The sequence below is a fragment of the Nicotiana sylvestris genome, chromosome 11, assembly GCF_000393655.2.
Source record: "Nicotiana sylvestris chromosome 11, ASM39365v2, whole genome shotgun sequence".
NCBI classification, from domain to species: domain Eukaryota; kingdom Viridiplantae; phylum Streptophyta; class Magnoliopsida; order Solanales; family Solanaceae; genus Nicotiana; species Nicotiana sylvestris.
The window spans coordinates 5,927,568-5,951,099 of record NC_091067.1 but is presented as its reverse complement, the minus strand read 5'-3'; the positions used below and the strand labels follow the sequence as shown (position 1 = coordinate 5,951,099).

The 23,532-nt window shown below is 35.7% G+C and overlaps 3 protein-coding genes across 6 annotated transcripts; 2 read left to right on the top strand and 1 right to left on the bottom strand.

Moving 5' to 3' along the window:
- Positions 1 to 2,402: 2,402 nt before the first annotated feature.
- LOC104227154 (AUGMIN subunit 8) lies at positions 2,403 to 10,502 on the top strand. Of its 2 annotated transcripts, none has more exons than XM_009779318.2 (7): positions 2,403 to 2,583; positions 5,154 to 6,605; positions 7,117 to 7,236; positions 8,103 to 8,219; positions 8,299 to 8,388; positions 9,201 to 9,308; positions 10,092 to 10,502. In XM_009779318.2, the coding sequence occupies exons 2-7, from the start codon at positions 5,319 to 5,321 to the stop codon at positions 10,173 to 10,175; spliced, it is 1,806 nt and encodes a 601-aa protein (XP_009777620.1). In that variant the 5' UTR covers positions 2,403 to 2,583; positions 5,154 to 5,318; the 3' UTR covers positions 10,176 to 10,502. The 2 variants fall into 2 exon arrangements, with proteins under 2 accessions (XP_009777620.1, XP_009777619.1); XM_009779317.2 differs by lacking the exon at positions 2,403 to 2,583 and adding an exon at positions 4,531 to 5,048.
- A 3,030-nt stretch (positions 10,503 to 13,532) lies between these two features.
- On the top strand, positions 13,533 to 18,809 carry LOC104227155 (pentatricopeptide repeat-containing protein At4g30700). 3 transcript variants are annotated; one of them, XM_070162430.1, is made up of 3 exons: positions 13,533 to 15,666; positions 15,940 to 16,258; positions 18,728 to 18,809. In XM_070162430.1, exon 1 carries the CDS (start codon positions 13,610 to 13,612, stop codon positions 15,506 to 15,508), a length of 1,899 nt encoding a protein of 632 aa, XP_070018531.1. In that variant the 5' UTR covers positions 13,533 to 13,609; the 3' UTR covers positions 15,509 to 15,666; positions 15,940 to 16,258; positions 18,728 to 18,809. The 3 variants fall into 3 exon arrangements, with proteins under 3 accessions (XP_070018531.1, XP_009777623.2, XP_009777622.2); XM_009779321.2 differs by lacking the exon at positions 18,728 to 18,809 and having other exon boundaries at positions 16,172 to 17,265; XM_009779320.2 differs by lacking the exon at positions 18,728 to 18,809 and having other exon boundaries at positions 15,940 to 17,265.
- Positions 16,540 to 22,379, bottom strand: LOC104227156 (cellulose synthase A catalytic subunit 7 [UDP-forming]). Its single transcript, XM_009779322.2, has 12 exons — positions 22,232 to 22,379; positions 21,640 to 21,835; positions 21,344 to 21,543; positions 21,035 to 21,255; positions 20,128 to 20,394; positions 19,454 to 19,799; positions 19,098 to 19,361; positions 18,761 to 18,973; positions 18,384 to 18,594; positions 18,061 to 18,257; positions 17,411 to 17,764; positions 16,540 to 17,263 (listed from the first exon to the last, which is right to left on the bottom strand). The coding sequence occupies exons 1-12, from the start codon at positions 22,304 to 22,306 to the stop codon at positions 16,682 to 16,684; spliced, it is 3,126 nt and encodes a 1,041-aa protein (XP_009777624.1). The 5' UTR covers positions 22,307 to 22,379; the 3' UTR covers positions 16,540 to 16,681.
- Positions 22,380 to 23,532: the final 1,153 nt, after the last annotated feature.

Genomic DNA, 23,532 nt, shown 5'->3' with positions numbered 1-23,532 from the left:
ACTGAGTGCAATATTTATCCATAACGGAGTACTGAATGGATAAGCTTATTATACCCGGTATGAATAATCTTCTACCGGGGGTAATGTTTATCCATAACTGGGTACTGAAAAGATGAGCTTATTATACCCGGTATGGATAATCTTTTACCGGAGGTAATGTTTATCCATAACTGGGTACTGAAAAGATAAGCTTATTATATCCGATATGGATAAACTTTTATTGGGGGTAATGTTTATCCATAACCGGGTACCGAAGTGATAAGCTTCTTCAGGAAGCTTATTTCCAATATAGTATTAAATAGATAAACATATTTACGGTGGAGTCCCATATGGATAAGCTTCTTCAGGAAGCTTATTTACAACGGAGTACTAAATGAACATCCATAATATAATATATTTATAACACGAATCATGCTTTCCAAGTTGAAAGACCCTTTCATTTCATAAGTTAATGTTCTTCTCCCTGTTTGACAAACACCACTTAAATAATAAATTATAGTTGATATTGTCAAACTCATCTCAATTACTTTAGGTTTTAAAAAGTATTAACTCCACATTATGCACCGCTAATGAAACTTTGATAAACCACTACAATAATAATAATATATTTAGTGTATTTTTACAGTGTAACGTTTGAAAAAGTTAAAATATACACAAATTTTACTTATATCTTCTCAAAGGAGATAAGTTATTTTCGATAGACAAATCGATTAAACTTTGATGAACTAATAAGGAAAAGGAATTGGTCACTTCCTTTGAGCCAACCTACTATGATTTGACAAAAATAAAATCCTTAGTTCAAGTAATAGGAATACTAGCTATTTGAGTTGTACCCTTTAATGATGTGATGTGATGATAACGACTTTTTCTTATATAAATAAAAGATTCAAGTTCGAATGTTAAATATAAAAACTTCAAAAGAAAATACTTTACTTTTCTTAATGACCTTTATGGCAAAAATCCAAATTAATTAAACACGTAGTGTTTGGATTCAAATACTTGAACCAAAAAAAAAAAAAAGAACCTTAATTTGTTAATGGTAACTAAATTACAATAATTACGATGACGTTTGTTTGACTCAAAAGATATTGAAATTTTTATAAACAAATCAATCAAAAAGAATGAAGGGGTAAATCTTAGTTAAACATAATAAACTCCAAATCGATAAACTAATTGAAAAAATAATGCATAAGTGAGATTGAGGTAACCAATATTATTAAAACTTTCCATTGTGACTCCCATTAATCAATGGAGGAGATCATTTTACATATTTTTTTGGAGATTGTTTCGTTCTTCTTTTTACTATGAAGATTACAGAGGAGAGAACAAGGGAGAGAGAAAGAAGTAAAAAACCGCCCCCTTTACCGACGGTTTTACCCCACTGTATATAGTCATGGAACCTTTGCTATGTATTTGGTCTGACGCTCTTTCACACTGTGACTGCCTTGGTCGTCCCTTAAACGCTGTTTCTTCTGGTTCGACGGGTATCATTAGTGCGGGATATGGAATAGACCATGTCATCTTTCGCCGCCTCGCTGCTTGGACGGGGTGTTGGTCAGCTTGATCGAATCGATCAGATTTTGACCAATACAACGTTAATTATTTTATTTTTCATTTTGAATCCTTCTTTTAAAATTGTGTCCACCCTCGAGAAACACAACTCATGCATATCAATTCAAACTTTTTAATATTCTTATTACCGATAGAAGTTTCAATTGAACTGATAGAAGCGGAGCTAAAATTTAAAATTTATATATTCTAAATTTACTAAGAAACTCATAACTTAGTTTAGTTATTGAGTTTGCAATATATATATATATATATATATATATATATATATATATATATATATATATATTAGTACAAATACTATATTTAAGAAAAAGTGACGATATTCAACTGAACCTGTGTCTAATAGATTAACTCCGCCTTGGTGACCTGATACTTGTGTTATGGTAGATAACATATAATAAATAATTAAGGCGTGTGCAAACTAATTTGATAATGAAAAAATGATATTGTATAGCCGCTATAAAAATAATAGCCGAAAAAAGTATAAAATTTATATATTTTTTGTATATATATATATATATATATATACAAAAATATGTTATATACAAAAATTATATAACTTTTACATACTTTTTCGGCTATCAAATATAAATAATTTCTGGTACGAGCTAGAAGTGATAATACTATTTGATATGTAATATTATTTTTGTTATTAAAAAGAAAATTTTTGTTTTAAAGTCGAAAACAAAGAAAAAGAAAAGTAGAAGACGTCAAATCGCGGAATTCCCGAAGATGATATTATTATTATTATTATATTATTATTATTATTAATAAAGAGAAAAATACACAAAATAGTTTTGAGTTTGTTGGCCTATTTTACTAATCAAAATTGGGTGGCGCCAAAAAAAAAAAACCGACTGCTTCTTCTTCTTTTTCTTCTCCTCCTCTCTCCCCAACCATATTATACGGTTAATTAACGTATCTTCGCCGGAAAATTAACGGCGGCTATCGTCCGGCGGCGACTCTGATGATCACTGCTAACGTGTCAGTTTGATTATTTAATTATTACTGGTTAGTTTTGATTTTTCGCATTTGAATTTTTTCTGCGAATATTATATACACGTGATATATATGTATTTGAAATTCGTACGCGATTACGTGTTTTCGCCGGCAAATTAACAGCGGCTTTCGTCCGGTGACTTCGATTAACAGTGCTTACGTGTCGGTTTGATTAATTAATTACTTGTTAAGGTTTGAATTTGCTCTGCGAATAATACATTTTTGCGTCTATTTGTTCATCGTTGATTATGTAAACCAGTATTTTTTGAACTTATTTTTCTTTTGTTTTAGAAATTAGAATATATTTTTTTACAAAAAAAATGAAAATTTTAAATTAAATTTCGGATTTTTTCTGGATTTTAGATATTTTTTCTGTCTTATATTGCTAGGGTTATGATCATGTATTAAAAAACGAAACTTTCAGTTGGATTAGAACATTTTTATCTTTGTTTGCCGTGTTTTTCGAATTTCATGCTGTGTGACTTCATATTCTAAAAAGGAATCTTCTTTGTCATATTTTGACAATTTTATTAAGATTTTTAATTTTATAGGGAAAATTAGACATTTTTGTTTAAATTTGGGATTTTTTTTCCTGTTTAGCTTCCTTTTTGTCTCTATTTTGCTAGGGTTCTGATCAAGATTTCTGTTTAGCTTCCTTTTGTTCAATATTTTTGAACTTTCAAATCATATTTTATGTTTTCCTCGAATCTAATGTAGTGGTACTTCATATATCTAAAGAAATAAAAAGAATCTTATTTTATCATTATATGTTTGAAAATTTACTGAGTTTTGTGTTAAATTCTATTTCATCACTCTGTTTCTATTTGTAGGCAAAAATACTACTACTACTTTGGACTAATTTGTTTCTAGTTTCTGAACAATCTTTATGATGACTGTACATGAATAATGCAAATGTTCACAGAATCAGGAACAAAATCTGCCATAGCACATTATTAGATCTATTTTCCTTATGATTTCAATATATTCTCAATATTTCATTGGTTTTTGTTCCTGAAATCCACTAAACAAGGGAAATAGTCAACATAAGAAATATATATATTTTTGGATTTCTTCTTTTATCGATGTAGGCTTGTTAGTGTAAAGAAATGTATATAGATTTTTTACATAGATATGAATAATTTTTTAAGTGCATTTATGATACTGAGAGTTCATGGGGATGGACAATGATCTTACTTGCACGTGGTCCTCCATTTCCGCCCCCATAACCCTATATATTTATCTATCATTTGCTTGCTTAATTATTTCCTTATTCCTTTTAGCAGGATTGTGATTGGGAAACAAACAAAAGTTTTATTATAATTTTAAATCATTGACCTAATTATTATTTAGTTAAAGCACCGAAATGGAGTTAATCTTGAAAAAGATGATTGAAGGCTTATTTGCTTGTTGATTCAAGTATGACCTCGTAATTAAAGTGGAGTTCAAATCCCAGGTAGTCAAAAAATAATATTAGAAGTTGATTTCTTCGCATATGCTCCAATGAGTTATTTGATACTTGTACTTGTGAGAGATAATAGGTACGGTGAAATTAATTAGGTACCTACAAGTAACTTGAACGCTACCGTTACTATATATAAAAAATAAATCCAATTTATTTATTTTTGAGAAACTACCTTAGGTGTAAGTTTAAGTGTAACTGAATTCCCTTTCATGAAAAGGAGTTGGGTGTGGGAGAGAAGGAACAGGACAGAAGGGCTGTGACTATCTGTGTAACGTATCCAGCTTGGCTGACCATGGCACTCCCGTGAGAGGGATAAAAGGTTGTTGTTGGGGCCACAGGGAAAGAGGAGGGTCAAAAAGAAGGAAAAAGCAAAATTAGGAATGGGAAGGAAAGAGATACAAAAAGAAAAAAAGAAAAACTAAAAGTTATGGTCCACATAAATATATTTTCATTCTTAACTAGAAATCTCGTATTTTTATTTTTAACTAGAAATCTCGAGTTTAAGCCAATGGAGTCGTCCGTGATAAGATCAACTATACCTCCAAAATGGAATTTTTTGGTATGAATTTGAATTGATCCGGTCTCCAGTATTGGACATCGGGTGAAAAAGTAAAAAAAAAAAATTAAGAGAAAGGGGGAAAAAATGTAAATGAGAGAAGCTTTTCTTGTCCTGTGCATCATTTTCTAGTCCTATTTCTTATCCTACACCCACCCCATCTCCCACTATACTTCCCCATTTCGAGGGAAGAGGTTAATATAACCTCTTTCTCTTTCTTTAACAAGCATACAATTGTTAAATTTTTTTCTCTGCCTGCCAATGTACATTCTTGTCTTGATAATAATACTGATTTGGCAAATATTAGCATAGGGGTTCCTCTTTTAATTGAGTTCTTGACATTTGCTTGATCTACCTGGTTTTGAGTATTGATCATTGTGATTATAAAACAAGAATTTGCAATTTATTGGCTGGGACTCTAATATTGATTCTTCTTCAGATCTGGGTGCCTGTAAAGATGTATTCTTTTGATCATCCTTTTTCTTTTCAAATGGTATATTAATTATTCCTTCTTTAATTTCATCTTTAGTATATCTTACTTTTAGCCTCGAATTTTTGTGGCAGATTTACAGCTGAGAAAAGGATCTTACTTTATTGGCATTGGTGTGTAATTCATTAGATTAATGTTGGGTTCTTGAGAGCTGGGCTTTTCAAGAATGGCTTAAGTTGTTATTAATATAAGAAAGGGGATATCATTATATCAATGCTGTCTAATCTTGGACAGTTTGGATGGATGTGTATGAATCAAAGGTAGCATTACAGAAGCAGAATTCAACATTGGAAAAGAACAATGGAAACATCCGTAGGCCAAGAACCAGAGAAGTTAGTTCTAGGTACAGGTCACCTACTCCATCAGCAGCATCCTCTGGCGTTAGACGTTGCTCTTCTCCAAATGTCACAAGAACTGGAACTACTACATCAACAATGTTCTTGCCTAAACGAGCCATATCGGCTGAAAGGAAACGCCCCACCACGCCTTCATCACCTACCAGTACTACATCACGACCGTCAACACCTGTACAGGATACATCTGCGGAAGAATTGTTGTCCAGAAAGTTGGGAGGTAATCGATTGCCAGAATCGTTGTGGCCCTCAACAATGAGGAGTCTCAGTGTTTCGTTTCAGTCGGATACCTTTTCTTTACCTGTAAGTAAGAGAGAAAAACCTGTTTCTCATGCTCTATGTGATCGTACTTTGAGGCCCTCATCAAATGTAGTGCAGAAACAGGGCGAAACACCTCCTGCTTCTCGAAAGGCGACACCTGAGAGGAGGAGGAGTCCATTGAAGGGAAAGAATTCTGCTGATCAAGCAGAGAATTCTAGGCCAGTTGATAGTTTAAATGCTCGATTAGTTGATCAGCATCGATGGCCAAGTAGAATGGGTGGGAAGGTATCATCTGGTACTATGAACAGAAGTGTTGATCTGAGTGATAAGAATAGTAAAATTGCGCCAATTAGTCGCTCAGTCACGCCTTCCTTGAGGAGATTATCATTGGATGGTTATACCAAACCGTTGCAAAAATCTTCCAGCGACTTGCTGTCACTAGTATCATCCGATGATAGAGTAAAAGGTAGAGTTCTGTCAGTAGATGATAGTTCACTTTCAATGCAGAAGTCCACATCTTCGAGTTCATTGGAAAGAACAGTACAAGGGAATCCAGTAGCTAGATCTCAGACTGTTTCAGCTCCTGGATCACGACTTCCGTCACCGAATAAGGCATCTGTTATATCATCCGCTGCATCTCGAGGAGTCAGTCCATCTCGAACAAGATCAGTCCCAAGTACACCATCTAGAGGGCCAAGTCCTTCTCGGATAAGACCATCTAGTCCATCTAGACAACCCAAAACCTCTACTTCTGTCCTCAGCTTTATTGCAGATATTAAAAAGGGGAAGAAGGCAGCTAACCACATAGAAGATGTTCATCAGCTGAGGCTATTGTATAATAGACATCTCCAATGGCGGTATGCTAATGCCAGGTCAGATGCAGCATTGCACGCGCAGAAACTTCAAGCAGAGGTTTGGTTATTTACCTTGCAAAGCTTCATTGTGTGCCTTTAGACTTATTTCTTTAGTTACCTTATAATCATTCAAAAAAATTCCATGTACCTCTCGGAGTTCTCTTCTTCTAAATTGGTTAATGGTGATCTTATGCATGGAAATGTTCATTTGGTTCCTGAGAAGTACTGCATGACAGAAAAATCCAATAAAAACAACTGCGGTATGGACATTATTTGGAATTGTAATACAGAAGGGGAAAGATTATAATTAATGAATTTTTTATCACAAGCAGAAGATTAAAACCCCTTTTTTATAATAGTATAGAAAAACTGGCATTCGTTTATCTTACTAATATTGGCTTCTTACTTTCTAATTTATTATTTAATTATGTCTTGTGGGGTTGGAATCATGGACTGATATCTTTGTGGCTTGATGTTCTCTGGGAGCTTTCTGATATTTCCCCATCATATAAGCGACTTGGTTGCGTTTTTGATGATTTAACTGACAGTTTTAATTTCCGCCTGTGCAGAAAACATTGTACAATGTCTGGAGGAATACGTCGGATTTATGGGCTTCTGTTATTAAAAAGAGAACTGCACTCCAACAGCTGAAGCTGAAGTTGAAGCTTTTTGCAGTCTTAAATGAACAGGTAATGTATCTTTATAACATATGATTCGAATATCATCCCTGATGTTTTAATCTTTATGTTTTTAGTGTTTTCCAGAAAAATCTGTGGATTGTAGATTTCTAGAACTTCCTTATCATAGGATGATCCCGTTCAAAATGAAGATTTGAGTTTAGACCACATCTTTTGTCTTTTCTCATTTGTGTAAGGGATTTGATATAGGCAATCATTGGCTTGTGGTTGAAGTTTGTAGCGACGGAAAGCAGGAATTTCATGTGGAATTCCATGAATTTTCCTCTGGCTTAGTTCAAATCATTGAACACCATATGAATGTAGTCTCCTTTTTCTGATGAGTTTCTTCTCATAATTGAACTATTAGGTATGAGTAGGACGCATTCACTTGTTAGCCAGAAGAATGCACCATTTTTAGGTACTATATGATATCGTCCTGTTATCTGGAACCTGACACCCATAAAATGCTTGAGGTTTGATATGAATATGTGAATTTAGATATCTTCTGTTCATAATAGTGAAAGCTTTTAAACCTAGAATTTTGAGCTTGATTTTTTCTTACAGAAACAGTCTGTAGTCAGGTCTTACCTTTAACTGTTCCAGATTTCTTCGTAGTTCCTTTCCTTATGCTGATTTGACTTCTCTGTATCTGGATATAGTTTGAAAATCAGGGTTCAGAAGAATGGTATGTTACTATATCATTTTTTCTTTTAAGGAGGGGGGTTGAAGGAGAGGGGAGTATGAGGTTTTTGTAGCATAACTGATGTTAAAACTCAAATTCATTTGTTCAGTAGACAATATGATTTCTATTTAGATCCTTACTGTAGATGTGGCGTTATTGTTTAAACTGATTTTTTTTCTGGAAATGATTGCTTCAGCTCACCTACCTTGATGAGTGGGCTTCAATTGAAAGGGATCATACCAGTTCAGTATCCCATGCTATACAAGATCTACAGGCATGCACTCTCCGTCTTCCAATAATTGGACAAGCAAAGGTATGCAACTTGATACTTAGTGTTTTGAGATCAATGATTCCTAAGACATAGAGTCTTATTCGAGTTGGCTCTTTTACAGGGTGATATTGAAAGTGTTAAGGAAGCTGTTTGCTCAGCTGTTGATGTAATGCAGGCAATGGGATCCTCCATGCGTTTTATATTGCCTAGGGTAAGTTCTTATATTATTTTAAGTTCTATTTTTTCTTGTTCTTTCTTACCATTAATTTACTTTCCGTTTCTTTAGTGTTTAAGTAACATAAAATGCAGTAGCAAATTGGACCAAATGGTGTTGTCTTTTACTATCAGGCTTTGTACAATCCTCAATTGTTGTTTGAGATAAGGAAGTGAGAGAGCTGATATTAGAGAGATAGAAAAGTCATTAGCACATAGTTTTCTGTAACAGAGCCGGTAGCTACGTTCTGCTAGAATCATTTTAGTTTGTTGATCAGCAGAAGTTGCAACTTTGACTGTTTGACAAATGTAGAGATTCTCTTTGCACATTTTCTGCTAGTGTTATACTGAGCGTCGATTTTTGAAAATAATATTGATTTGACAGAATGAATGATATGCATCTTGGAAAAATTTAAAGATTCTCTCGCTATTTTTTTTCTTTTTAACTTTCTTGCTATTCAAGATATGTTGCAGATGGAAAAGTAAACTATAGATGAGCACTACAATGCTCTAGAATTAGGCTTAAAATTCTTTCGCTTAGGCTTCTAGATTGCCTTTGGCCTTTACTGACAGTTAGAAACTCTTAATTGCCAAAATCCACCTAAAAAGTAGATTTTATTTCTTGTGTAAGATAGCCTCAATTGAAGTACTAAAAGGAGAATGTCAAACAATCTATAGGCTCAACTTGGTATCTTGATTGCTTAGAACTTCATAATTTTGTCTGCACTGTGTGTTTTTTTTCCTTTTGTGGTAAAATTGTTTCAGACAATTTAACAATTTTCCTAATTTTTGCACTCCGCACTTTTGCAGGTGGAAGGGATGAACTGCCTGGTTTCTGAACTTGCTGACGTGGCAGCTCAAGAGCGAGCCATGCTGGACGAATGTGAAGCCTTGTTGGCCTCAACAGCAGCTATGCAGGTGAGGCTGAAAATTTGTGGCCCCATAAAGTTATTGCCTTCATTACAGAATCTCAACTACTCCTTAGTCTTCTCTCTTCTCCCTGTCCTATTCCCTTCTCCATTTAACGCCTTTATCATAGTTCAACTCAGTTGATGTATCACTTTTATCATCTCCCATATCCATATAGTGATCTTCTTCTTTTGTCATTTGGACTGAGATTGCTTTTTTACTTTAGTTCAGATTCATTCTTCATTCCTTGCATGTTAAGATGACAACTTATGGTCATTATGGATCTGCATTGATCAGCATTAGTTTTTACCCAACAATGAAAATTCATGGTTCTAGTAACCAACAAAATGTGCAGTATCTATTATAGAAACTCAAAAAGTAAAGTCCCACCATGTCTAGCTTAAACATCTTAGGAGGTTAGCTCAGTTTTTAGGGCAGCCAGGTGCACTAAGTTCCCGCTATGCGCAGGGTCCGGGGAAGGACCGGACCACAAGGGTCTATTGTACGCAGTCTTACCCTGGATTTTTGCAAGAGGCTGTTTCCACGATTTGAACTTGTGACCTCCTGGTCACATGACAACAACTTTACCGGTTACGCCAAGGTTATCTAAGTGTTTGATAGTACATATAGTTCATGTAAGGAGTGTTTGTCATCTTAATTCTAAGCGTGCGCTAATTCATTTTCCATCTCTGTTCCAAATACATTACACGATGGACGGAATAGCGTGTACATTTTGCTGTTCCATGTCCGATGAACTTGATTATCTAATGCGATTACTTGACAATAATGCAGGTAGAAGAATATAGCATTAGGTCTCATCTTATACAATTGAAACAAGCTTGGAGAAGTGATGAGCAGCTGATACTTGGGAATTAGATAGCTTTTACCAAATGCTTCTCAAAATTCAATTCTAACCAACTCTTCCTCGTCAAATGAAGAATATGCCACATCTCCAGCCTTAGCTAGTGTGTATAGTAATAGGTTTTTTCTTCTCATTCTTTTTTTTTTCCTTCTAATTTATCATGGGAAATCTTGAATTATTCCATTCTTTTTTCTTTTTCTCTCTTTTTTTCTTCTCCACATATCTTGCAAAAAGCCGTCGTCCTTATCCTAATGTAACTTTTTGTATCATCAACAAAAAAAGAAATGCAAAGGAAGAACAAGATTCAAATTTAGTTATAGAAAAGAAGCAAACTTACCAAAGATCATCTTACGTTCTTAAAGTTTTCCTTAAACTCAAAGTTTTCTATTTATTCATTTACATACAAACAAATTTGACAATCATTTTTTCTATTGATCACTTAAGATTGGGATTGGAAATCATAAATAGAGAGCAAGTGACCATTGCTAAAGAAGATGACTCACTTTGACATAATATGATTTGAGTCCATTTCTGTTCATTTATTGAAGCATTGCCAGCTCTATGCATATTTTGCTTTAAAATTTTTGGAAAAGCATTCAAATTTGTCCTTGTGTTATTCGAAATTGCTCAAATTTGCCGTTTATTGGTCTTTAAGTTCATTGATACCGTTGCTTTTAGTAAATGTTTAGTATTTACGCCATTCAGAGACTTTTACTCCCTCCGTCTCATATTATTTGTCATGATTCTCTGGTACACGCTCCTCAAAAAATAGTTAATTAAAATAAGATTTTGATTACTTTACCCTTATTCATGTCTTAATATTTAATCTTTCTTCATTAGTATTTGGATAAAATTATCCATAATTGAGGTATTTGTAGTCTTCAAGGATAATTATTACTAAGGGAAAAAAGGAAAAAGTTGTCAATTTTGTCTTGAACTTCTGAAGGACAAATAATTTGAGACAACTATTTTTAGTAATCACGATTGATAATATGAGACAGAGGGAGTATGTTTGTGTTTACCAAACATATATACTAAATTGGGAAAATTTAAGTAGATTGTTCAAATGTGTGCAATTAGGAGCATCAAATAACAATAACATAACAAAGGGCATTTTAATTTGTTTAAAGAATTAGAAAATCTCCAATTCATAGGTCAGTAAAACAAATCCTTCGGGGATCAATGCGCGCGCAGACCCTGATGCTCAAGACAAAATTGTTGCCAACGGACTTGTTTCTACCTTGTAGAAGACTAAGTCCTTTTCATTGTAAATATAGATTAGTGTTACTTCATTTATGTTCAGTGTGCTCCTACAACTTTTATAGGTCAAGTTATGTAACTTTGGTTTATTTTTTTTAAGCATTATTAGGGGAGATCGAGCAAGCAAACAATTCTCTGTACTGGTGTCTCTCCCCCTCGACCCGCGTTGCCTTTCTGTAATAGCTTTCATCAATGCAATCAAGCTTTCTTTCAATTCTCATTTTTGTTCTCTCAATTGTTCTTGACATTAGTTTTCCGTACGACACTGACAATCTCGTCTAGCGTACGGAGGGGACCTCAGTTGGCGGACAACAATTGCTGACATAAGTTGCTTAGTCTTACGTCGCCCTTCCAAGAAATCTCCGAAAGGCGCCGCGTAACAGTACTCATGATACCATTATTATACAAGTATTATTACATATACTTGCTAATAAATTACATAATATACCATATCTGAAGCATCAGGATACAATTATTATACCAATATTATACATATATAAGACCTCCAAATAATATACACAAAAGTACATGAAATATCAAAACACTACCATTTTAGACAAGTAATACCTTTTTCTGTATTCAAATTATTGAATACAAGTATCTTGCATATAACGGATTGAGACCTGGGGAGTATTTCTATTTCAGTTACAGAATTTAATATTTTAGAACAAAAGTATAGGAAGTTAATCATTTGCGGTTGTACTTGTGTAATTCTCGGCTGGATTACTTTTATTTAGTAGAAGCTTTTATGATATGTTAATATTTAGTTGCCAAAAATGTTAATTAATGAATCCTGCTAAGATTTTGTAAAAAATTCGTAAATATTGCACTGTTATGTTTTTTTGACATTCCGGCCGTCCTATCCAATTTTTACGGTACGATGGTTGGTTGTTCACGGCCTAGCTGTACCTATCGTCTTTTTTCTTTGGGAGCAATATCAGCAATGTAGTTCATCCAACGATAAATTTAATCCGAATTATAGAGCTACGACACAATCAAACCCGAACGAACAAAATGTTGAATTAAATTGTACCAGTCTCTACTGGGGGTTATTACTCATTTTTGTACTTGCTGTTTTATTTTCCAATTATTCTTCAATTAAGAAAACGAAAGAGAAAAAATAAGATTCTCTTAGCTCATTCGGAAGGATCTCATAATTTAATTGATTGGATAGTTTGAATTTTTGGTTTTCGGATTAAACAAAATGACAATCCAAATACATTCCAAATAAGTATGGATTTTTTAAATTCGGTTTCGGATTAATCGGTTTGGATATTTTCGATTTTGAGCTTATAAGTTGATGAATATCCAAATGTATATAAGGTTTGAATAGATTATATCGCTTACTATCGTTTTATGATGTCATGCACTAACAATACGAAGAATAAACTTGCAACATTACTAAGAAAATATAAGATACGAAGTAGAATTATTATATAAACAAATAGAATAAAGGATAAAATATGATTATTTAATAATAAAGAAGGGCAAAATGAGAAAAAAAAAACAAGAAAACAACACCACCGTACTAAATCCATTGTTCCATAAATTAACACTTTTTACTGTCATGTAAAATGAGATTAACTATACGATACAATAAATTTTAATTAAATATAAAAACAAATATTATATTTAAACAATCAGAAAATTGGCATTCCCGCCAAACCTATATATACTGCCCGCACCATTCCACGCTGAAGCAAATTCTCAAATGATTTACAGAACCATAGCATCCATAGCTCAAAGAGACAGAAGCTTCTTCGTGAGCCTAATAAACCAAGCCACCACACTCTCACAACTCAATCAAACTCACGCCCATTTAATCCGCCATAGCCTAAGCACTGATCTCATTACAATCACAAAACTCACTCACAAATTTTTTGACTTTAAAGCCATTTCTAAAGCCAAGAATTTATTCACCACCTTTAATAAAACTAACCCACCTGATCTTTTTCTTTATAATGTCCTCATTAGAGGCTACTCAAAAAACAATTTGCCTTTTGAATCTTTGTCCCTTTATTTACAACTTATCAAGAATACAACACTTAAACCTGATAATTTTACCTTTGCTTTCATCGTTTCGGCTTTTTGTTCAAACGAGTATGAAAAAATTGGGATTTTGATTCATGGGCATGTGTTAGTTAGTGGATTTAGTAAAGATGTGTTTGTTGGGTCGGCATTGGTGGGTATGTACATGAATTTTTCAAGAATTAGTTATGCGTATAAGATGTTCGATGAAATTACTGAACGAGATGGTGTTTTGTGGAATACAATGGTTTCTGGGTTGGTGAAGAATTGCTGTTTTGAGGAGAGTATTCGGGTTTTTGGCGATATGGTTGCAAGGGGGATGAGGTTTGATTCTACTATGCTGGCTGTGGTACTTACGGCTGTTGCTGAGTTGCAGGAGTTGAGGAATGGAATGTCGATACATTGTTTGGTTGTTAAAATGGGTTATCATAGTCATGAGTATGTTCTTACTGGTTTAATTTCTTTGTATTCGAAATGTGGTGATGTTTCCGCGGCTAAATTGTTGTTTAGGATGATAAGAGAGCCGGATTTGATCTCGTGTAATGCGATGATTGCTGGTTTCTGTTTTAATAATGAGAATGAATCTTCGGTGAGGTTATTTAGAGAATTGCTTGTTCAGGGGGAGAAAGTTAATTCAAGTACCATTGTTGGTTTGATTCCTCTTTCTTGTCCTTTTGGACATCTGAACCTCATAAGTTCTATCCATGGGTTTTGTGTGAAATCTGGGATGGTCTCAAATCCTTCAGTTTCTACTGCTTTGACTACAGTTTACAGCCGACTCAATGAAATGGAATTGGCTCGGAGGCTCTTTGATGAATCCCCACAAAAAAGCTTAGCTTCATGGAATGCCATGATATCTGGTTATGCCCAAAATGGGTTGACAGAAATGGCTATATCTCTCTTTCGTGAAATGCAGAAGTTGGACATACATCCAAATCCTGTCACAATCACGAGTATACTTTCTGCATGTGCTCAACTTGGAACATTAAGTATGGGAAAATGGGTCCATGACTTAATAAAGAAAGAGAAATTTGAGTCAAACATTTATGTATTAACGGCTTTAGTTGACATGTATGCAAAGTGTGGGAACATTGAGGAGGCGCGGCAAGTATTTGACAGCATCGGGGAGAAAAATGTGGTTACTTGGAATGCCATGATTTCAGCTTATGGTCTCCATGGACGTGGTCGAGAAGCACTGGTGTTGTTTGATGAAATGCTTGATTCTGGAGTTTCCCCAACCGGCGTCACTTTCCTTTGTGTATTGTATGCTTGTAGCCATGCCGGCTTAGTAGAAGAAGGTGAGAAATTATTCCACTCTATGATTCATGATCATGGCATTGAGCCTTTATCTGAACATTATGCCTGCATGGTGGACCTTTTGGGCCGAGCTGGAAAACTAGAAAATGCATTGGAATTTATTTATAGGATGCCTCTTGAGCCAGGTGCAGCCGAGTGGGGTGCATTACTCGGTGCATGCATGGTCCACAAAAATATGGATTTGGCTCGCTTGTCTTCGGATAAGTTATTTGCGTTGGACATGGGAAGTGTTGGATACTATGTTTTACTTTCAAACATCTACTCAGCAGACCGTAATTATTTTCAAGCTGCTTCAGTTAGGAAAGTTCTTAAGAATAAGAATCTAGCAAAGACCCCTGGGTGCACTTTAATTGAGGTTAATGGACACCAGCATGTCTTTACATCCAGCGACCAGTCACATCCTCAAGCAGCGCCTATTTATGCAAAGCTGGAGGAGCTGATGGAAAAGATGAGGGAAGCTGGATTTCACGCCGAGACCAGCACAGCGTTGCATGATGTTGAAGAAGAAGAGAAGGAGTTGATGGTCAAAGTTCATAGTGAGAAGTTAGCTATTGCTTTTGGGCTTTTAACATCTGAACCTGGAACTGAAATCAGAATCATCAAGAACCTAAGGGTTTGTGTGGATTGCCATAATTTCACCAAGTTTGTCTCCAAGGTTACGGACAGAGTTATTGTTGTAAGGGATGCCAACAGGTTTCATCATTTCAAAGATGGAGAGTGTTCCTGTGGGGATTATTGGTAAATTGACTTTTTACTGCCAAGGATGTTTAGTCAGCGTTTTAGGAGCAATATGGAGGTTAATGGAGCCAGTTTGTGTTTACCTTGTGCATAGATCCACTTCTTATAGGAACAAGGGCAAGAGGATAGCTCAATCCATTTATCGCACGTGCAATTTCAAAGGTTTAAATTTTTCTGTGTCATTATTTGCTGTTTATTTCAAGTAGGCAACACGGTTTGGCTCATAAGGAAGGTTGAACCGAGAGGAATCTTTTGCTTGTAAAATACTGTTTTGAGTACAATGCAGTTTACAGAAGAGTGTAATCTCTTCTTTGGTCATGAAAACTGGTTGTATTCAGTGGTTTACATGATTTTAGTTTGTCTGGGCAAAATCAATAAATATCATCATACGTCGCAGATTTTATCCTTACATTAAGTCAGCACTTGATATTGCAGGAACAGCAGTCTTTCATTTCTTTTTCCTTCCACCCCTTTGTTAGCTTTCGTGTTATGTTGACGAAATATAATCCATACAAATGTATAGAAGAGCAGGATATCAACTGAAAGTTACTTTGGATCAAATAGGCATAACTAGGTTGAGCTCTTACACACATTTTTCCTTACTCATATGATATCTCATTTCTCTTAATCTTATTTTTCCAAGTTGTCCTAAACCTGTGGTGCACAGGAAGTTGCTGAGGAGTCTATCTGCTTGAATTCGCAGAGGATTTGGCGAGAAAGGTTGCTTAAATTTGTCAGAGAACAGGCTCTTTAGGTACTAAATCCTCTCAAAACCTAAAGAAGTATCACTCATCTACTGTTATTTCATTCGCTGATATGCATCTTCAAGTGCCAAGTGTTATCTTCTTGGAAATTATGTTCTCTTAACTCTTTTAAGATAGGACGAGGGTATTTGGCACACTCAAATTCTTCATTCATTTTGACTTCCCTAAGATATTGCACCTGCAGATTTGTTCATTAAGCTCAAAACTTTTATAGCTAAAAGTTCTATCAAAACTCATAGCTGGTCACCAAAGTGGGAAAAAACTTAGCAGATTGTTCAAATACTTTCATTTAGCCATATGCAAAATCGAGTACAATTTCTACACTAAACAAAACTTCTCACACTAGGTTTATTCTTTTGTTTTCGTACTCCACTTTGAGGGATGTGCTCCAAAGAGAAGTATGAGCCAGCACGTCAGCAGTTGAGTCCACATTGCTTGACATCTGGTCCCTTGGTTTTGAGCACAAATGGATCAATTCGAACCCACAGCAAGGAAAAGATGGAGGCTAAAAGTATTGACCATATGACAACAATGGTTGGGGTCCTGTTCTGCCTACCCATAAGACCCTTGAGGAATGGATATAAATGAACAATGACCCAAAAAGCAAAGAAAAGCTTTCCGAACAGGGGACCCCACGATTGGTATCCGTTGTTGATGGCATCAGAGATTCCGGCTACAACCCCAACCAAGTTGATTATGAGAATCGTCGTTGGAGGAATAAGGAGAGTAGTCCACTTGAAGGCATATAGCTCTCCAAAGTCGTCATCATCTGTTGCCTTAGATGTCACAGTAAAGTTGGTATCTATTCCAGCCAAAATCTTGAGAAGACCTTGCACTACAGCAAAAAGGTGGGCAGATATCCCTCCAATCACCCAAAACTGCTCATTTCTCCACCATTCCTCAATGCTTACTCCACTCCACCTTAGCTCGAGAATTCCCGTTGCAAAGATTGAGAGGAAAAGAGCGATGAAAAAGAGACTTGCAAAGGTGCTTATCTGCATCAATAAATTTAAGTTCAAATCAACTGAATAACTCAGAGAGCAAATAAGCTTGTGACATAAGTAGCTACTTAGTTGCAACTGGTGCTAGAAGCGTTCCTAATTTTCACTTATGGCCTTTAAGAGAAAAAATCGCATTCTTACCTCTGGCATTATGAACTTTCCAGTGAGCAAGCAGACAGCAGGGAGAGTACAGTAGGCAAGAAGAGGTAAGGAAGTGAAGGGGTATACGGTTGTGTTAACATATGATAATCGTTCAAGCCACTTAAGCTTTCCCCCCTTGTGACCATACCAAACTGGGCTGTGACGACTGAAAAAGATCTCAACGGAACCAAGAGCCCATCGAAGCACCTGGTTGAGACGATCTGACAGGTTGATGGGAGCGGACCCCTTAAACGCAGCTACTTTAGGCATACAGTAAACTGATCTCCAACCACGGCAGTGCATCTTGAAACCTGTTAAGATATCCTCTGTGATAGAGCCATAAATCCAACCCAGCTGCAAGTTGAAAAGCAGTTTCAACCAATCAAATGAGATATTCAGAAAGGTTATTACATTAGAGGTGGATTATGATTATTTATATATCTCAAGCAAGCTGCATATGTTACTGGTACAGAAAATATTAAGCATTTATATCCTCTTTAATTCACAAACTGAAATGTGCTTGTATCCATGCAATAGCATATTTTCTCTAACCACCGTTTCTTTTCGTTAGTTTTAGTTTGCTAAAGAGTTTCTCGAAGGTAATAGTTGAGCTATCAGAAGTACATCACACCACTTATTGATAATATTACCTCCAAACCCCATTCCGTTTTGTCTTCATAGCCACAGCTGATCACATGGATAGCTTCCTTTAGCAAGGCTGCTGGGCTCGATGAAGGAGGGACCCCGCCTTCAATCATTAAAGTTGAAGTCACAAAAATAGCTGACTGGCCAAATTTCTTTTCAAAGTTCATCTGGGACATTAGTAGCTCTTTGTCATCGTCAAATCCTGAGGAGAAAGAAGAAAAAGAAAATAAGGGGAAAAAATAATATCAAGGGGATCTTATTCAACATGCTGCTTGGGTTATCGTGAAAGTTGAAACTTAAATTTTTTAGAATATGATAATATATAAACCTTGACTATTTGCTGCATCTCCATTGACTTCACATTTATAACTATCAAGCTTCTTTTTGCGTCCGAAACATGGGCAACAGTCACAGCTGACCATTCTTGGACGCTTTGCACGTTTAGGAGGATTGTAGCCATATAAAGCTTGCCTTCTGAATACACATCCTGTCCCAACATATACTGGACCTTGTATTCCATCTAGGCCTTTCATGTTAATCTGCCCAATTAATAGAATAAAGTTCACGATTAGCTAATCTCAAATGAGTTAAAGCAATTGACCATCACTTTATCCGTTTGCTATTAATTTTTTGTAAAAAACCTTGTCAGTTTTAATGTATGTATTTTGGCAGTGGCTTTATGTAGCATATTTTGCTGGATCTTACATCAAAGAAGACTGTGTTTCTGTTGGCATATCTATCGTGCCTGTCTATTCCATCGAATCTTTGAGGAAACTGGACGAAGCAAATTTTTTTGCCCATTTGTGGATCCATTAAGAAGCACATGGCTTCTCTGGAAGCCTTGCTGTTGTTAAGGTAGTGATCACAGTCCAAGTTAAGCATAAATGGTGCATTGGTAAGAACTCCTGAAACACGAACCTGCAAAGTTGACATCGAGAAAATATTTTGTCATTCTGCAAAAATTCTTGTCAAGATATCTGATATAGTGCGCATAATGTTTCCAAGTAAATGTGTAACAATTTTGACATGTCAGTATGTTTACCAGGGCATTCATGGCGCCGGCCTTTTTGTGATGCTGGAAACCAGGCCTTTTTTCACGAGAAACATAAACAAGACGAGGGAGTTCATTTCCTTCAACATCAGTTCCTCCACTTTGGCCTAAAAAGACTTGAATCATACCGGGATGGTCCCTTGTATTATTTCCTGGCCACGGTGTTCCATCTTGCATGATCCATCCTCCCGGAGGCATTTTAGTTGCTTTGGCAACTAGTGCATTGATTCTAACTTTGAATTCTTCATACTCTCTCTGTCAAGTACAATAACGTTTGTGAATTCGTGACTTGGAAAAAGTTTTATATAGCACTAAGCTGCTGATGAAATCGAGAGTTCAAGCTATACCTTCATTGCTCGTCTCTCCTTAACAAATGTTGGCTGGACTTTGTCCTTGAGATAATCGATTTTTTGAGAGAAGTAAAACTCTGGTGCTCGAGGCTCTATAGCAAACTTCTTGCAGAAGGGAACCCATTTTCTAGCAAATTCTGCAGTTTCTGATAGTGCTTCAAAGGTGCACATTGAAGCTCCATCATCAGATAGGTAGCATGAAGTTTTGTCAACAGGGTAATCCATTGCTAATATTGAGAGGATCGTATTCGCCGTAACAAGAGGAGGTTCCTTCATAGGATCCACTGTACTGACAAAGATATCGACGGGGGCTAACATGTTTGGTTCTCCTTCTCTCTCATACCTACATAAAAAAATTGGTGAAATATGTATTCTCTAGTGGTAAAGTTTTTATCTTGAAAAGTTTGTTCCAACTTTTAAGAAGCAACTCGGACAGTGATTTGACTTGTAGTTGTAAAAATTTGTAAATATGATTTGTCATAGTTTCTCTTCTAGTATATTTTGCCTGAATGTAAGCTCTTCCGTGTAACTTTGATGTAGTTCTATTAGTATCTAAACTTGTACATAGAGTATGACATATTTTTACGAAAACAAGGGTCATACATTGGTAATACTCAATTGGTTGTATGTCCATGCTTAAGCAGGACAATAGACTTGCAAAGTATTGTCACCTGAGAGAGAGACGATCGAGGTAAGTCTCACGGTCGATTGGGAACCATTTGGGGAACTGATCAAGGATCCAAGAGAAGGCAAACCAGATCTCACAGATGATAGAAGTTAGCCAGAGACCAATCGCGTCATGCACTGGATTCAGAATTCTGTAACGTAGGAAGATGGCCAGAATAAACAGCCTAGCCACAATCACCATCCGGTAAGGATTGATCTTGCTTGATGCTATTGGCACTTTTCTTGACAAAGGCTGTCTTGCTTCATCCACCCTGCATTTTCTCACATCGATTAGCTGAGAGCATGTTGCAGTTTGTATTACAACTATTTTTAAGCATTGAATTGATGGGTTATAAAAGAAATCACTGCAATCTAGTGAATCTAATATGCATTATTAACTATTAAGCTACAAGAGTAGATATACTAGAAATTCTTACTGACTATAGGTTTCCATACATGAATAAACGCCTTTTCATTTCAACTAATTCATTCTTACTGCTACTGGCATGAACTTGTTATATGTACTCCTTTCACTTCCATTTATGTGGATGTGAATGAGAAAAGAGGGTGAAATTTAACTAGTCAAGTGCTAGTATTTGTATCTCCAACCTCAGGAAATAACCAAGCTAGACCGAGTAGGGGTTTGAATCTATCTCTTCAAAAGGGCTGAACACCGTGTAGTCCCTCCTTTTAGCCTAGAGGAATTTTTTAAAGAACTTTATGATGAATTAACGGATGGCGGGACAATGAGTGATGAACCTGTAGAAGTGGTAACTATGGGTGAGAAAAGTCGTCATCCCGATCTAGATGTGAGCATTTTTGTTCATTTGCAATTCCCATGCCTCAGTATTATGATTCAAGCTATGTACTTGCATAATGTTTTCATGTTAAAGTTCAATGTTAACAACTTACATGGCCATATCAGGGTCAGCATAGTCATCATAATCTTGCCCCAGATTTCCTTGCTGCAATTTCCAATCATCCATTCTTTCTTTCCACCCTCCCTCTTTCTTATCATCCCATCTTGCACTTCCAGGTTCGGAAGCTGGATACGGATGTATCCTTTTGTGAAGGGAAGATCCCAACATCTGCTCTCCGTTTGCATGACTTGATATCGGGAATTCACCACTAACCTGTATCCATGAAATGCATTCATATCCAAGGTATTCAAAAAAAATTCTTATCTTAGAAATTCTTGGACTGAGATTTTACTATTCATACCGGATGTGAGCGGATTCCAGCGATTACAGGAGGGTACTGAGCAGAATCTTCATCTTCTGGTCCTCTTCCATAGGTCATCTTACCATGTAGAATGGTCTCAACAATGTTTCTATTCCTGTTTTGCTCATCATCAATTTTGAATTCGTGTTCAATATCGTCAATATCTTCCTCATCTTCATCTCCCGCCACCCTTGGACTCCCTTCAAGCCATCAAATACAATTAAAAACGACACGAACAACCAGAACAAGTGTGCGTGGAAGTGAATGTTAATTCATCAAGGTGTATGTGTATATACCTTTGAGGCGTTTGTATCTGGTCTTGCACTGTGGACACTGTTGAGTTCCTTCCCTTCTCTCATACTCGTAGCACGGCCTGCACACAGGGAAACCACACTCATTGCAGGCCACAAAGAGATCACCATCCACTGTTAGTCCTATTTCATCCCCACATATCTCACAAACTTGTCCACTCAAATCCTTCAATGGCTTATGCTGCACCAAATATAGGACAAGAAAGAAAGTTAGATTTGGACGAAAAAGAAAAGCAAAGTCATCTTTTCCTTCTCTATATTTCATATTGAACATAAAGATATAATTAAATGTAACATTGTGAGGGGTCGTTTGGTACAATGGTGGGATATCTTTGGATATCCCATGAGATTAGTTATCCCACCTTTTGTATGAGAAAATTAATCCCACCATTTTCGTGTAAAAGTTGTCCCGGGATTAGCTAATACCCCAAACCAAACATGGGACAAAATTAATCCCAATTCTATCCCGAGATTATTATCCTTATCCCATGTACCAAACGACCCCTAAGATTACTTCTATGCATGCACTTCAATGTTAACTTTGGACATTCCTAAAGAATGTTCCAGACATAACTACCTCTTCATGGCCATGAATGACGACGAGCTCGTTCCGGTTATGCGAACCAGCGACAAGACCGGCACTGGCTTCCATGTCAGAGGGAGGTGGTGGATATGATTCTAGTGAGAAATGGAGGGTGATGACAATGGTATATATGGTTTAAGGTTTACTTTTTAAATGAAAGAAAGAATGATGGAAGGTAAACATTAGTAGTGCTAGTGTCATTTTCTATGTATCTTTCTTGTACCTAATATATGTCCATTCTATGGAAGATGTGTTGGTTGCAGAGTCTTCATTGCCTTTAAGCTAAGCTTCCTCAGTTTTTCAACAACCATGCATATTCTTTTTCTCTGTCTCCAACAGAATTTGCTAGTATGGCCAGCTTCTTTGCTTAAGCTTTTCCTTTGGTTGGTTAATTTTGTCAAATTAGCTCCACTATTTTTCTTATATTGTGTAATGGTCCTTTACTTTGAGAATTACTATTATGGATCATTAATTTCAGATATGGCTTTTATTCAAATCATGATTAGTATAAAAGAGTTTTCTACTCTCTCTCTCTCTCTCTCTCTCTCTCTCTCTCTCTCACACACACACACACACACAGATTTGCTAGTATGTCAGCTCTTTGCTTAAGCTTTTCCTTTGGTTGCAAATTAGCCCCTAGGTTTTTCTAATATTGCTTGAATGGTCCTTTTACTTTTGAGATTAACTGTTTTGAATCATTAATTTCAGATATGGATTTTATTCAACTCATGATTAGGATAAAAGTTTTTTACTTATTAGTAAGTCAAATTTCTTTCAACCGGAAAGCACACATTAATTTGTAATTTTGGAAGTATTTTATTGATTGGAATCTAGGCTTTTTTTTCTTCTTCTTGTCGTTAAAAGAAGCTTTTTTATGACAATATTTATAGAAGTGGAATATATAAGAAAATTGCATAAGTTGGGGGTATTATCACTTTTAGTCCGCGCCAGAAACTATTTACATCTAGTAGCCGAAAACGTGTATAAAATTTGTATAATTTTTTATCATATAACATACAAAATGTGTGTGTGTACTAGTTTTACAGTACGCACGTTGCACGTGTACCTTATCTCAATGAGTAGAAAATTAAAATAAATTACATAAATATTAGTATTAAAAAGGTATCAACAGAAGATTAGAAGTAGTGTTTGATTGAATGTAAAAGAGTCGTTCAACTTTACATGAGCACTTAGGTACATATCATGCATGTATATTTTATGTTAGTTATTGGAATATTTGTGTATGATGATTTACAACAATCAAAAATCCTTTTCCCTCATTCTACTCAGGTTAT